General features: G+C 58.1%; 1 protein-coding gene across 1 annotated transcript in view; it reads right to left on the reverse strand.

Annotated features, from left to right (window-relative positions):
- The window catches only part of PQLC1 (PQ loop repeat containing 1), a 28,081-nt gene that overhangs the window by 15,168 nt on the left and 2,662 nt on the right, over positions 1 to 10,251 (reverse strand). Inside the window, 2 exon segments of the mRNA XM_025048137.1 lie at positions 5,071 to 5,124; positions 8,531 to 8,664. Coding sequence (XP_024903905.1) covers positions 5,071 to 5,124; positions 8,531 to 8,664 — 188 coding nt within the window.

A 10,251-nucleotide genomic window follows, 5' to 3' on the forward strand; every position in this document is an offset into this window, starting at 1 on the left:
CGGCGTGCGGGTGCAGGGCGCCGGCCGGGGCGCCTTTCCGCCCGCAGGTGTCCCCCCCAAAAAGGAGCTGGGCCGCGTCCAGGTGAGGCCTGCGCAAAGGGTTCAGAGCAGCTTTACCTGCAGCGACCACACTGGACGCCAGCGGCACCCAGTGCCCCGTGGGGGTTATGTGGTCACATGATTCAGACAGAGGTCAGAGGTCGGGGCCCTCACAGCCCTCGACTGTGATTCACACCCAAGCCTTTGCCCCCCAGAGGGACGCAGACACTCGGCCACCAGCAGCAGTCTGACCCGTAGACCGGGGGGACCAAGCTGGCAACATGCTAGGCGAGCTGGCCCGGGGGAGGGGCGCCGGTTCTGGGAAACCGAGGGCCAGACCTCTCAGCTGGCCATCCCCCCTGCCCCCCGCCACCGCAGGAGGCAACAGCCACAGGGCCCTGGCCACCCCGATGGGCAGAGCACCAGAAAAACGCGTTGCAGAAGGTCCTGGCCTTGGGGTCATTGCTGGCGGCTCCTCCTTAATCAGGTGAGCCCCGCTGACCGCTGACCGCACACACGTACCCCTGGGCTCGTAACCCTGGGCTGGGCTCGTACCCCTGGGCTGGGCTCCTGCCCGTACCAGCAACCACCAGAGCAGGACGCCCGCCAGCACCCCCGTGTGGCCATCTCTGCCGACACAGGCAAAGTCCTCCTGCTCCCAAGACTGAAGCAACGCTGTTCCCTCCCTGCCCCAGGCTCTCCTCGCAGCTGCCTGTGGATCCCGCTCCGTCTGCTCCCAGCCCTCCCCGCCCCCAGACACCTGGAAGCCAGGGGAAGCTGTGAAGGCTGAAGGAAGGGAGGGGCTTTTAGGACAGGACAGCCTGGTGACTGCATAGCCAGCAGCCCCTCTCAAGCAGGTCACTCCCAAGGGGGGAGAGGGACAGTTTCCAAAAGGGTCTCCCACAGCTGTCACAGTGACCTCATGCCCTGTGTGGTGGCAGCGACACACCTTTGAGACGAGACGACAGGACAGATGGTGAGCCCAGCCTGCGGCCCTGAACCCACATCTCGCCTGCGAGTCCCAGGGTGCAGAGGAACTGCAGGGGACGCAGGCCACCCTAACTGCCTGGGCCCAGAGGCCCACCGTCCCCCGCAGTGGCTCCCACACACCCCCGAACCTCCACGCACTCGCAGCCAGACCCCGATAGAGACAAGGCGCGAGCGGCAGGAAATAATTCAAGCCGCATCCGAACGGACGCACAAGGCGCAGGGAAGAAGGTGGACCCAGGCCAGCCAGGCCACGGGCAGAGGGAGGAAGGCCCCCAGGACACCACCCTCCTGGGCAGACGGAAGCCGACAACACCATGCTTCTTTCCTGCTTTTAAACCGAGGGGGGAGACGGGTGGCTGGAAATGTGTGACCGTCCTCGCTGGCGGCTCGGTGACAGCAGCAAGAAAGCACTGTGGGGTCTTTGTGAGGAGCCACCACTGCCGAGATGGCACGTCCAGGCTGCGAGATGCTAAAGCAGGACAAGGCCCAGCCGGCAAGAACGTGATCCCCCAGGGCTGGGGGCTGGGGACCCGATGAGTCACCTTCCAAAGCAGCGAGGGAAAGTCTCTGAGGTCAGGAGCCAAAGGGGGGCCTGGGCCTGGGCCAGATGCCTCTGTCCGGGTGTCCGGGCCCCTGGCTCGTGGCCGCAGCTGCCCCCAGGGCCGCTGACTGCACCGGGCTGGGGGGCATGCGGGCCTCGAGGGCCCGATTTCAAAGGCTGGAAACAGGAAAAGGACGAGAAACTCCCAGTGGAATGTGACAGTGGGTTCGCGGCGGAACGTGGAGGAGGAGGTTTTGGTAAAACGCGTATTAACACTCATTCATTTCACCGCTTTCTTTCCCTTTCCTGATGCACTCCCGGGAAACTTTAACTTACACACGTGGCTCGCTTGCTGGCTGGCGTCGCCTGTGACGCAGCCCAGCCGGGGCTGTCTGGGGTCCGGAGGCCTTTAATGTCCCCGCCGCGTGGCCCTGAGGGCCTGAGCTGGACACAGGTGCAGAGAACACCCACAGACCGCAGGCTCCGCAGGCTCGCAGGCGGGGCACACACGGCCCGGCAGCGGGCAGTGGCCGCACGCCTACGCGGGAGCCAGGCGCCCGCCCCCTCCACCCGCGTGCGGTCACGGGCTCCATGCCACATTGCGTGTGGCACAGGAGGGGTCAGCAAGCGCAGGAGCTCAGCGCTCCACGGTCAGCTGCGCCCCGGCCAAGGACACCAAGGATGAGTGGGGACAGGGGCGCTGCTGACATCCGGGCAGAGCAAGGGTCACCATCTGCACCCACAGTGAGAGGCCGCCCCAGCAGGGGGTGACGGGTGAGGCACGGGCCTGGCATTAACGAAGGCCCTGGGGCCCCGGCCTGCCACTTGCTGCTGCACAGCCACCTGCCTGGCGGCCCGACCTCTCTGTGCCTCAGTTTCCTCACCTGCAAAGCAGGGGAAGTCACAACTCTCTGCAAGGCCCGCATGAGAACTAACAAAACACTGCCTGCCATGTACTGAGTGATCATTGTCGCCTGTGTTTAAAACTAAGCCCACGGGGCTGGGGGCCACACCAGCCTCTTTCCCAGCCATAATGACTCCCACAGGCTGCACCTCCATTAGTGACAGTTACACCCGCTGGGAGGAGACACTCACCAACTGTCAGTCCCGCCGAGCCCAGAAGGACCTGCGTCATCCCCAGTGATGGAGACCCAGCCTGGCCCTCCCACCTGGCAGCCCCCCGGCTCTGTCCTGGTCACCATCCTCCTTCCCAATCTGCAGTCGCACCCCCTCCCGGGGGAAGGGCTGTGTCCTGAGCCGGGCAGTGGCTGCACCCAGTGCCTGGCCCGTCTCGAGGTGGCAGGACGCGGGGCCCCCCTGCAGGCTGAGCAGACGTGGGGTCAGAACAAACGGCTCCTTACTGAACGAGGCGGGAAGCCGAGTCCCCACTGAACGAAGCAGGGGAATGCGCTGATTGTCCGGGAAGACGGGGCTGCTCGCCTCTCATGGGGCCCATGGGGCCAGGGACCGGTCTCGAGTGGAAAGGAACGCCTCCGGGGGCGCTGGGAGCAGGGAACGGGAGGGCGGCCCAGGGACCCCCCATCACAGCTGATCTAGATTTGGGGAGCGCGGGTCAGGGAGTGGCTCCTGAGGACAAGGCGATACTGATGGGAGCCCCCCCCGCACAAGGGGACGCTGGTGACGCTGCTGCGGCCACGGCGGGACATGCCGGTGACGCTGGCACGGACGCTGCCTGCGGCGTGCAGGGGGCACGCGTCTGTCTGTAGGAAGCAGGTGCTAGAGCATCTGGGGGTCGGCAAGCATCAAGTCAGAAGAGAAAGCCAATGGACAAAATCGACACCAGAAGTTGCTTTTGGGGAAAGAAATCAATAAAATTGACAAACCTTTAGCTAGAATGACCAAAGAAAAAGGGGAGATGCAAATTGCTAAGGCAAGAACTAGGCGGGCCTTCCCCACCCTCACAGAAGCGAAGAGGCTCCTGGGGGACACGGAGAAGGGTCGTAATCTAGCGCATGAGGTAACTCCCGTCAAATGGACGAATCCAAAACAGAACTACGGAAACTCACTCAGGAAGAAACGGAAAAACTGAATTGACTTAGCACAAGAGACTGATCAGTAATTTTGAAACTGCCCACAAATAAAGCGCAGGCCCAGACGGCTTCACTGGACAGTTCCGCCGGACGTTTGGAGAACGGACGGGCTTGCAGTGAGCGGTAAACAAGCCCCAGAAGAGAATGGACAGTGTAGTAAACATAAACGATATCGTCAAACTTGCTGAGAGACTAAAACCAATTATTCCAGCCACTAGAAAAGAAATAATTATGTGACATTATAGAAGTGCTAATCACCACTACAATGGCAATCGTGTTACATCATATAAATGTATCAAATTAACATGAAAACTTTAAATTTACAGAATGTTATATGACAAATATATTTCAATTTATTTATTTTATTCGATTTATTTCAAATTTTTTAATAAATAAAGAATCGTTATCAATCTTTCACAAACTCTTCAAAAAAAAATAGCAGAGAAGGGAACACTTCTAATGCCCAACTTATTTATATGGCCAGTCTATCCTGACACTAAAACCAACATCATCACAAGAAAAAAAGAAAGATCAGTATCTCTCATGAATATGGACACGAAAATCATTAACATAATATTTATAAACAGAATCTAAGAATTTATGAAAAGGATTATACGTCATGATCCGATGGAATTTACTCCAAGAATGCAAAGTTGGTACAACATACAAAAATCAATGTCTGTAATACAGTATAGTATCGTAATAAAAAAGGAAAAACCACAAGGTCCTCTCAACAGACACAGAAATGCATTTGACAAACTTTAACATCCTTCCATGATAAAAATACTCCACAGACCCAGAGTCCACTACACTCAGTGGCGAAAGACCAAAAGTCTTCTCACCAGGGGCAGATACGAGGTGCAAACCCTCTCGTCACTTCCAGGCGGGGGGCGGGGAAGGGGGTTAGGCAAGAAAAAGAAAAGCTTCCAGGCTGGAAAAGAAGAAGTAAAACTATCTGTTTGCAGATGACGTCGCCTGAGGCACAGAAAATCCTGAGCGTCCACTAAAAAGCTATTAGAACTAATAAATGAGTTCGGCAAAGTTGCAGGATACAAGATCAATGTGCAAAAATCGATTTTATTTCTACAAAGTAGCAATGAACAGTCCAAAATGAAATCAAGAAAACAATTTCATTTACCGTAGCGTCGAAAAGAATAAATACTTTAGACCGAATTGAACAAAAGAACTCCAGAACCTGTTCTCTGATCCTTCCTGCTTCCTCCCACCCTCCCTCGCCGCACGCAGGAAGCGGGGGCAGCCTCTAGGCTACTTCGTGCTCGGGAAGAGCCGGCCACGGTTGGTCAGACTGCAGGAGTCGCGGCCACACTGGCAAAATGAGTCGCATGCATGGTCAAGACGCAAGCGCAGACGGCAGTCACGACACAGCGACAGAGCTGCAATGCAAGGGGGCCAGCGTCCGGCGGGCGGCCTCGTGCGGCAGGTACGTACCCAGATGCGGCCGCCTGGGGGGGACTTTGGTTTCTTCATCCTTATTATCTGCAGCTACATTTAGAAAGAGGGGGAGACAGAGAAGAGAAAAGACAAAACAGTGGTTTAAACGCTGACGGGGAGCGCGCCTCCCAGCCCTTCCTGCGTTTCCTTTTCAAAAAAAAACCTGTTGGGACAGAGAGAGCACACGACTTCGGCTCACGTGCACTAGGAAATCTACTTTCGAAATCTATGTTTCTCCAAACCTACCCTCTTCTAAAATAAGTGCTTAGAATAAGGGGAGGAAATTCTGGGCCAAAAATGAGAAGTCACCACATTCGCATTTAACTCCTGAGGTCGGAGGTGGCACAAAGCCCGCTGCAGCCCTGTGGCGCTGGTGGGGAGAGGCACGGCGGACGCTGGCTCCCCGCGCAAGCCCTGGCTGCTGCGCAGTCCCAGGGTCGAGACGCCACAGAACACAGGACGTGGGAAGCATGGAGACGGTGCCACCTCACAGCAAGGTGACCCAGCCCAGGAGCACCTGACACGGAGTGATGACTCCATTCTGAGCACCTGCCCCTCTGAGCAGCCCACCCCCATCTGAGACCTCCCTGCTGTCACCGCTCCAGGACGGCTGCCCGAGGCCCTCGAAGGGAAGCAAAGCCAGGTGCCTGGGGTCAGAAAGCAGAGGTGGGATCAAAGGCTGAGTGTCATCTACTGCAGGCGATGTGGACTCTGCCTAAACGTGGAAATTCAAGAGCAGCTGAAAGCAAACAGCAGCACGTGGGCCGCACCTCCCCCCTCGGCCGCCCCTCCCTGCAACGCCCCCGGGTCATCTGGGTCAGTTCCGGAGTCCAGTGGATTTTCTCAGCCTTTTGCTTCTGTTTCTTGGATTTAGACCAATCTCGCCATTCATTGGCACCTCCTCTAAAGATCAAGGTCCCAGAAGGGGGGGGCGCCCAGGGAGGGGTGTGCGGGAGCACGCTCAGCTAGGCTGCCTGTGCAGACGGGGGTCTCCCGTCACAGCAGGGCGCTGACGAGCTCACGAGCGGGCAGAGGCAAGGCCCTTGTGAATCCCTCTGCCACCTCAGGTGTACTGGCTGGAAAGCAGCATGGCCAGACCTGTGTTTTAGACAAATGCCTCTGAGCAAGACAGACGAGGACAGGGACGCTCGGGATGTGTCCGGCAGCGACAGCATCCTCGGGTCAGACTGAATGCACACCCGCTCCAGGCCCCGCCCACATTTTCCCAGAACTCCACCACTCCCCACCAGGAGGTGGCGCCTGTGTCCTGACTGTGGTGGGCCTGTGGCCACCGCAGAAGTGGAGCTGGACTGGCCCCAGGAGCAGAGCTCTTAGACAGTGAAGCCTGGTCCTCCCTCTGACACACCCCTCAAAACCTGGGCCATGTGAGGGTGCCAGGCCACGTGAAGAGGCCCTGTGTGGATGTTCCAGCAGAGAGCCCACTGAGGTCCCAGCCGACGGCCACACCAGCCCCAGACAGGTGAGGGAGGGCAGAGTGGGCAGGTCCTGAGAACCCAACTCCTACTCATGCAACATGTGGCAGCCTCGCGGCTGGAGAGCTAAGGGTCCCAAGTCCTCACTGGCTGTAAGGTGAAGGCCGCCCACCTTGAGGACCACGCCTCGTCCACCTCCAAAGCCAGCAAGAGTCCTGTTGATCAGTGTCTGACTAGCTAGGGGCCCTGTGACGATGCTGGGCCACTCGACAACCCAGGACAACCCCACTCAAGGCCCCAACCTCAATCACAACGGCAAAGTCCTGCTGCCACATGACATGACACATCACAGGGTCTCAGGTGTGGACATGTGGGGACCGTTCACCTGCTCACCACAGAGAAGGTCACTTGTCAAAGTTCAGACTTCGGCTCTTTCTCTGGGGACTGAGACTCACTATTTTAACTCAAGCCTCATTAACAGGATAGAAATACTCCTATAGGAACATTCACAGAAGACACTGGAACTCAAGAGACAGTGAGCAGGCTGCCATCACCCCACTCACCCCAGCGAGGACGCTCCTGAGAGAGCCAGTGAGGGACGCCGCCTTCACCTCACCTGCGCCAACCTGACACCTGCAGGCAGGACGCGAAGGAAGGGAACACGAGCTACTTCGAGCGGGTCACACAAACACCCATCCACACCTGCAGAGCCCAGTCTCAGAGCCCAAGGCACAAGGACACAAGCACCCCCACCCAAGGGTGCCCCCCGGCCTCTCCTGCTTCCCGGGTGAGGGGCATCGCTGGGAAGCCCCACGGCCCTTCCCCGTCGGCCGGGAGCTCCCGTGCCAAAGTGAGGGTGAAGTTCGAAGGCGCCCAGACCACAGGGGCAGGGGGCAGAAGCCTCGGGTGCAGAGAGCACTTGCTCCAGAGGCATGGAGAGCCCAGCGCCCCACCTGGTCGGGCCTGTTCCCAGAGCCCCCAGCAGCAACGGTCGGCACAGGCTTGATGTGACTTCCTGAACAAGACGGGGGACCTGGGCCAGACCCGCAGAGAACAGCATCGGCAGGGAGAAAGAGCCAAGCATGCCAGGAGCAGGGTGGCCACCTTCACCACGTAAGTGACACACATGGGTCCAGGCTGCACCTCAGAGCCGGAGGCTGACCCACTTCCCACAAAGACTGAAGTTAGCACAATCCTTGTCACTCAAAAAACAGGCCGCATGGGAAAGGAGCCGCCCGCAGGGGAGGAAGGTCACCGTCAGGAATAAACGTGGGCCAGACCTCAGGTCGCAGACCCCACACCAACGGTCCACCGGAACCGCTTCTCCAAGCAATCCCTGAGATCCTGCACACGCGCAGACGAAAGCGGAGTGAGGACGGTTCGATTCGGCGCTGAGGACAGAGCCGGAGGCCAGGTACGACCGTCCGCGGCCTGGAGCCCGCCAGCCTGGCCGTGCGACGCGGCCGCTGGTTCGGAAGCGGCTTTTCCAAAGAAGACAGCGACAACAGGAAGACGCACTTGCTATTTCCTCCGCCACCAGAGGTAAAGGAGCACCGTGGGCTGGGCATGTCCTCCGTGCGGCCGCCCAGGTGGGGACCCAGCGGGACCCCCAAAAGCACCCCCAGGCACGTGAGAAGGCAGAGTGCACTCGGCGCGGGGATGGGCCACGGACAAGCCGCTCACCAAGTCCGAGGTAACACCCCCCCCGACGCCCCGAAACGTGCTTCTCTGACCTGGTCAAGCCAGACAGGGACCAAAGGACACGGCCTGTGCAGCGAGACCCCGGGGGCGCCGCGCTCCAAGTCCAGTTGAGAACTCGCCCAAGTTCCAGCTCGGGTCGTTTCCTGCTAGAAGATGCTGATCACCGCCACCGTGCCCGCCTGGGGCCAGCGGCCACAGACCCCGGCGGCCTCCAGGGAAAGCGGCTCGGAATGTGTGTGGCCCGAGCACCCTCACTCCGCCCGCGACACAGGCGGGTTTGCAGGCGCATCGAGCGGCCTCGCCCCAGCGTCGCGATAACCAACCTGCAAAGAAATGGCGCCTGGCGCTCAGCTCGCTGGCTGCACGGACCTCGGTGCACAGCTTCAGCATCAGCAGCATGGCGCCCGTCATGACGATGCTCTGCCAGAGCAGCGGGGCCTCGAAGCGCCTTCCAAACCTGGGGGCAAGGACACCGCGGTCAGGGCACGCCGGCTGCCCAGGCCTCGCGTGGGGCAGGGGACCCCTCAGAACCACGTGGGCTTCCCGGGAAGCCAGGCTGGGCAGTGATGCCCGGGCCTCCGGCCAGAGCCCCAGATGCGGAGGGCCGTGCTGCCGGTGCCCACTCGCCGCAGCCCCCAGAGGGCCCGGGGCCCACCGCCTCCAGCCTCGCCCCTTCTGCAAAGCACAGCTACGACCCCGAAGGCTGTGGGGACAGTTCTAGTGATTCCTAAGAACTGGTCCCCATGGCTACCTGGTTGATCACGGAGGTCAACTCACATGAGTGAAGGTCAAATGAGGGACAGCGAAGGTTCTGCCAGGCCGGGGGCTGGAGGTGCCTCCCGAGCAGCCAGCCTCACACTAGGCACCCCACCCCCAGGCTCATTCCCAGTTACGAGGCTGAATTCGTGCTATTTGGGCCATTATGCGAAAAATACAGTTGTTTTTTTTTAAATTTTCAACAAACAATGACTAGAAAAACTAGGGTAAAAATATCAAGGTTTGTGCTTCCTTATGTCACTCAACAAAAATCAAATCTAGATGAACTCAATGTTTACGGTAAAAATGGGTCATTAAACTGAAGTGACAAGGAGCAGAGATAAACTTTTAACTGATTTTAGGATAAAGGCAGGCTAAGCGGGACGCAAATTTTCAAAAAGCACAACTTTCCATAAATGATATACAGGGGATAAAAAAAATATGAAACAAAGTTCAACATCATTAGTCATTTCAAGAAACTAACTAAAATAGGAAGATAGAATTTTTACTTATCAAATTGGTTAAACTTTTTCTTCCTTCAGGGCTAACAGTCTGTGGCTGGCAGGGTGTCACAAGAGTGCTTCCTCGTCCTTCGCCCGAGAATGGGGGTTGGCACAGTCCCCCTATTACCGACAACAGGACAGGCCACAGACAGGTGCGGGGTCTGCTGCTCAGAGAAGCTAGCTAAAGCGGCTTCTCCCTTGGTGGCAGCACATCTGTCTCGCCCCCAGGGAGATACACACTGCAGGGGATGTGCAACGTTTCAGCAAGTCCGAGCAGAAAGCTGCCACGGGGGCCACCTTCTCTGCCTCTTCCAAGTAACAGAAAAATGCTCAAGTGGAAGAAAAGTTTTGTGTCTACTTATCTGTGCCACTGACGGCTATGGCCCTTTGTAGCAGAATGTCACCAATCTCTGATACAGTGTCACCACCTCTCTGATACAATGTCGCCACCTCTCTGACAGTGTTACCACCTCTCTGATACAGTGTTCCCAGTGTGGCTGCATGGTCTCTGAGACAGCGCTTTCAGCCAGCAGGGATGGGGCTTGACAGCAAGCTCTGTGAATGCAGGAGGCTCTGGGTCGGATGGCGCTGCCGCGCCGTCTGCACACCCTGGCCCCCTCCTTCCCCTGTCTACAAAATCACAAGCCTGCAAACATTAGTCATGAGGGGTCACTTAGCCCTTCTCCTGACTTCTGACATCACAAAGACCAAACCCTGTTCCTCAGCATTTTATGGAGTATGATCTGCTGAACACTGGTGAGGACTGAAAGAAATGAGGGAAAAGG

The sequence above is a fragment of the Pteropus alecto genome, unplaced genomic scaffold, assembly GCF_000325575.1.
Source record: "Pteropus alecto unplaced genomic scaffold, ASM32557v1 scaffold14, whole genome shotgun sequence".
Taxonomy (NCBI): Eukaryota; Metazoa; Chordata; class Mammalia; order Chiroptera; family Pteropodidae; genus Pteropus; species Pteropus alecto.